General features: G+C 38.0%; 1 protein-coding gene across 1 annotated transcript in view; it reads right to left on the reverse strand.

Annotated features, from left to right (window-relative positions):
* The window catches only part of LOC126092337 (uncharacterized), a 40,925-nt gene extending 40,560 nt beyond the window's left edge, over window positions 1-365 (reverse strand). Inside the window, exon 1 of the mRNA XM_049907879.1 lies at window positions 28-365. Within this exon, the coding sequence (XP_049763836.1) occupies window positions 28-228 (201 nt within the window). The 5' untranslated portion in view covers window positions 229-365. The remainder of the gene's footprint in view (window positions 1-27) is intronic.
* Window positions 366-6,000: the final 5,635 nt, after the last annotated feature.

Genomic DNA, 6,000 nt, shown 5'->3' on the forward strand with positions numbered 1-6,000 from the left:
ACTAGTACTTTCACTCTGGAAATATACCTTTCCGAATGATGTATTGTGCGTCCTGAAGTGGCGATCTCGTGCTGCCACATTCCAAAAATTCCTGTGACAAATGTTACAAGTCTCTTTACCCTGATTTCTTTTTACATCCATGTGAAATTTCACTATATGTCTGTATAAGCTCTTCCTGTGCTTAAAAGTTCCACCACACAATTCACATAATCCCCTTCGGGATTCCATATGTCTACAAAACTCTGAAACAAACCCCAATGAGAACGAAAGTGGTAGAAATACAATTGCAAATTACGATTAAACACACCGCTATACACCAACACTAACATGAACATTCAATTGTTAGTATTAACAAGGCAAGGAGGTTCACTCCCGACTGTAAAGAGGTACACAGTCAGTGTTGCCAACTCTTCAGACGGGTTCACACATGCAATGATAGTGTCACAACAGCTAGTGGCATACCGCAGTTGCAATGCATGATTTCCCACTTGTCAGCGGCGCAACTTAACAGACGAAGCTTTTGTAATGCAACAGGAGGAGGAGAAGATTACTGTTTAACGTCCCGTCGACAACGAGGTCATTAGAGACGGAGGACAAGCTCGGATTAGGGAAGGATGGGGAAGGAAATCGGTCGTGCCCTTTCAAAGGAACCATCCCAGTATTTGCCTGAAGTGATCTAGGGAAATCACGGAAAACCTAAATCAGGATGGCCGGACGCGGGACTGAACCGTCGTCCTCCCGAATGCGAGTCCAGTGTGCTAACCACTGCGCCACCTCGCTCGGTAACGCAACAAGAAATTCACCTTCGTTGTACTTTGTTATGCCAGTTTCCTTCCACCACAGATCCCTGGTGGCCGTATTTGGAAACACGAACGTCCTGTCGCTGTTATCGTGCTGCTGTGCTGTGCTCCATTCCATTTCGAAGGGTTTTCATTTTACTACTGAAAGAAGCCAAAATGTAGTCGGCGAGTACACCCTCGCGGCTTCTGGAACTACGAGAATAACAATTTATGTTTACTTTATGTAGTGCGCGCTCGCGTGTGTGTTTGCAAACCAATGATGTAGGTCCATCGCATAATCTCGAAAGATATTTGGATCAATAAACTACTGAACTTAATACGTTACCAACAAAAAAAACCGACTCGTATAAACTTCGTGATTTGTGAGACCAAGCACTGTATAAATTGTGCGTTGCATGCGGGAAATAACCCAGGAGGGTGATGTGGCAGCTGTGAAACTAAAAATTAGTTATTTTAAATGTTCACATTAACGAATACAATAACATTCTTGGAAGAGTGGCGTGCCTGCAGATGATATTTAAATGACAGCTGTTGGTTGGATTGCCATAGCAGACAGAATTTTCGTGTTGAGTGTTATTTCATTTGTGTTTGTGGGCCCTGATTTATCCATGCACAAAATATACTTCGGGTGTGACGACTGTGTTTCGTCTTCCTTGTAGTGCACGCCTATTACAGCTCTGATAACTAACATCTGCTCATATGTTTTCAGTTGAAAGTTGTGCAACTGTGTAGAATTTATGGAGTCCTCTGTGAAAGGTAGCTCACTATGCTGCTACAGAAAGTCACAAGCTTGGCATTACTTTAATTACGTGTGTGAATCCTACTTTTCTCTCAAATAACGGCTACATGGCATCTTAAAAAAGTCTGTGAGTGCTACAGTCCCAGAATCCATTAAAATGTTCCATAACTTTATTTTTTTATTTTACTATATCCAAAATCTCGATAACTCTGAGAAATGAACACACATTAAAAAACTCCAAGCAAATTACACAAAATTACTAAATTATAAAACAACAAATATTCTCTTTTTTTGTCTGTCACCTAGGTCCACAGATATTCTACAACACTACTTGCTCTCTTGCTTACGTCACCAAATAGTCCTCCTCCTGTAGAGGGGAACTCCTTATATATAGGGATACTCATGTCGAATCATGTGTGTGACACGGTTCTGGTGCCACTGCATGCTGGTCTTCACCAAACATAGGTGGTTCTGAAGGTGTGCGTATATCTGTGGTAGCTGACTCCATTAACGCTGTTAGTGGAGTAGTAGTTGACACTGCAGGCATAGAGGTTGATGCAGCTGGAAATGGCCTGACTGCAGTTGTTGGCTGACAGAGTGGTTGTTTGCGTACTGTCTTTTCTGTTGGCGATAGGTGAGATGTCCAAGGGCTCTCAGAATGTCTCATAAACCCCTTTGCAATTAACTCTTCACATTCCATCTATGCAGCTATATATCATTCAGGTGCTAACTGACATGCCTTGTAAGCTACTGGCGGCCCAGACATCCCAGCTGTGGTGAGCGGTATTATACCGTACCTGAACTTGTGTTACGGTAGTCGTCAACACTAAAGCATTTTGCAGCGTCTTTGAATGTCCATCATTGTCCACCTGGAACATATCGTCTCATATAGATATGGTGATAAGATAATAGTAAAGGAAATCAGGTCTGAGAATGGTTCAGTGACATCAGCAGTCAGGAAAATCCATCTTCATTTTCGTGAAAACCAAGACTCACAGTTGCCACTTGTAGCCATATGCAGGAATATTCGATGCAGTTGTTGCTGTTATCCATGATTGTATGGAAAAAAGATTAATTGTTGTTGCTGGAAGGATGCTGTCATCCAAGTCTGTGTCAACTAAATACATGAGTTCATTGTACGTATGTTTGACGAAAATTGGTGTTACGTAGAGATAGTGCGAATTCGAAAGTGCTTGCTAGTCCACATTGAGACAGATACATCGCCAATATTAGGTAGCACGTGATTATAGCTTCATGATTATCACGTATTAGGTTATCTAGGCACTGTCCACTAGAGCAAGCAGCTGTGCCTAAGTACTGTCGCTGTACCCATTTGGTTAAGCATAGGACTGATTCCATTTATGTGGCAGCTGCCTAAAGTATGCATGATGGCTAATGTCAGCAAGTATTCTACGCCATTTTCAGCTTTCGTCCTATTGGAAGTGTTTGAAACTGCACAGATTTGCTACTGGAGAGCGTCGAAGTTGCACTGTAGCGCACTCACCTGTTGCTCAAGCGGGAGTTGTTGACTTTCATCCTCAACGTCTGCGTTTCTGCTCCCTAAGCTGTGATGTTCGATTTGTGAAACTTCTCTTGAGTCTGAGAGTGCCTGTGGATCATAAAGCGCTCTGCAATTCGTAGTTGCAAGTCGAGCGAAGAGGAGGCGTCAGAAATCACTGCATTCTTAACTGCAAAATGTAACTGACCCATCCAAACTTGCCTAAGTGTAGCGTCAGAAACCTCAGTTGCAGAAACCAGCGATCGCTAGTGTTGTCAAAAGACCAATGGAATATTGTCACTCATTGTTTCTCTTTGAAGCGCTTACCGAATTCGAAAGTCCACCAGTTTGTGCACTCATTGGGTTACATTGGTTTGGACATGTGTATATATCTTTCCAGGGTATTATGCACCGTGTCCCTTAGTAACAAAGTTGTAAGTGGGTATGCTGAGTGCACTAGGCATGTTTTAATGCTCATCCTCTTTTTATGAATTAATTAATAAATTATATTACATTAAATAATTTATTTAATTCATAAAAAAGGTTGTACATTACAAACATACCAAGTGCCCTCAACATGCCCACTTGCTTCTATGTACAAAAATCAAAGCCAATTTTGAGTCCACTAAAAAATTACAGAATGTAATCCACATAGAATAAAATAAAATTTTAGTTGTAAATAATGGACAATTTGGGTGCACTTGAATTAATTTAAAAGAATTACAAGTTACGATATTCATTATCATTGTTTCTTAGTATTTTCGATTCCTAATATTATCTTCTTCAAAATAACTAATCAGAACTATCTGACTCTCATGGAGAAACCCTGGACAACACCAACCAGGATTTTTTAAAGAAATGCTCATTACTGAGCATGGTTCAAACCACGAAATGTCCCTAGGAAACATTTCATAGTATGAAACGCTTTCGCCTAATGTGCTGAGCTATCTAAATTAGGCAGTACATGACGCTTTAATTTCATCCATATCTGAAGCAGCACACGTTGAAAACGACAGTAATTGACTTAAATAGCATAAGTTTAAACTGTGAAACTCGATTAAAAAATAAGTGAAAAAGTTATTTAGAAACGTTGTGCGACTCGAAATATGTGGTATGTGTTAACTTATTGAATTGAATTTTAACCATAAAGACAATGACAATAAATCACTCAAATAGTAATAAAACAAAGTTTAAACCATTAATATCGGCTAAGAATAGGCAAAATGTGGTTAAAAACCCTCATATTAAACATCGATACGCTCTAACATCTAGCAATCAGAATTTGAAACACTTACTTGTGTGCCAGTGCGATCAATATAACTGTGTGAAGAGTAAGAGCTATTGTATGACCAAAACAGCGTAACGAGGTTGAGCAAATCGGAGGGCATGGCCCACATATTCTTCTCAACTGTGTTTACCTCACACATCTGAGAGATTTGCCAGAGGACAGACATATATGAAGCAGGTGCTACCTGGACAATTAAATAGATCGATTTTCATTAATATCTCTGCCAAATATTAACCAATTTTAAAAATTTAAAATGCTAACATAATCAATATGAAAAGGGACATCCAGAAAAAATATAATGGACGAAATCGGATATCATATACTAATTAAAAATTTTCACTAAGAATTCTGTGTTGAGAATCTGATGTCAAATTTTTCTTAACATACATAACTATATAGAGAAGTCTGTTTTTTGGCATCTTATCATTAAATAGACCAACCAATTTCATCGTTGTCTTTTGACTTCTAACAACATATTCTCTATGTATCATGTTAATCAATATAAAGCATAATTTGTTATGAAATTTGAATGACTTGAATGACCTCCATTCAGTTGAGCAACTCGTTTAAAATCGAAAAAAGTATCATAAGCATTCAAGTAATTATACAGTGGTTCTGAATTCCATGCTCCTTGAGGAAATATTTCGTTTCTACCATTTTTCAAACATAAATTACGCAACTTTACATGATCATATAGTGAAGAATCAGCTAACTGTTTTTTTATTAGTTTGAAGCAAAGCCAAGATAAAATAAGACATATCAAATTCTATTGAGTCGTAACAATTCGTGAAATCTAGGTAAAAATGTTTCTTCCCATTTAATCCTGCTACCTCCACTGTTTGTAGGGCATAGAAAGGTACTGGAATTTTTCAGTATATTTTCTCGTTTTTGAAGCTCATAATTCTTTTCATATTTAATAATAGGTACACAAATTTCCATACACTCTGCTACAATTTTACCTTCTTTTGGAAGGATATGTGTTAGTACAACTCCAGCCTCATTATAGTCAGGCCATCCAAAAAGAGCATCTCCAGCACTGGGACTCCAAGTAAAAATTACAGTAAGGTCCCCTCCCCATACATTTTCCTTATAGTTCCAACAGAAATCATCAAACATATTCAGTGGATAAAATACTTCATTATTATCAGTGGATAAAATACTTCATTATTATCATTAAGAGATGAAGCTAAATGTAACAAAACTGATCAGAAAATAAATGATTATTCTAGATATAACATTATTTCCTTTCTTTACAGTTAAAAAACCAAATTGCTTTGACACATAATTGTAAGTTATTTTTTTATTAGGTTTTCCATCACAAGTTGGATAAACTGTACCATCAGCATTTGAAAGCTGCGCATATTCTGCTGTGGCATGCATCTTGCTGCAAATGTTTATTGAATTTGTCTTTTCATTGAAGTTCTTCTCAAATTAACAGAAGTCGTGTGTGTTCAGTACTGGTGCGAAAGTAGCATTGTCAGTAAGAAGAATGGTACAGAGACAGATAGACCTAAACGAAGGTACCGTTGGAACCCCTAAATACGCATCATTGGCATCATCAATGAATTGTAAAATTAGTTTACCAATCAATTTGTTTCACCAGATGGCAAAATAAAACGGCAGTCCTGACATCTTTAAATTTTAGCTGATTTTTTTGTGTTACCATAAATATAAA

This window comes from Schistocerca cancellata, chromosome 1, assembly GCF_023864275.1.
Source record: "Schistocerca cancellata isolate TAMUIC-IGC-003103 chromosome 1, iqSchCanc2.1, whole genome shotgun sequence".
NCBI lineage: Eukaryota > Metazoa > Arthropoda > Insecta > Orthoptera > Acrididae > Schistocerca > Schistocerca cancellata.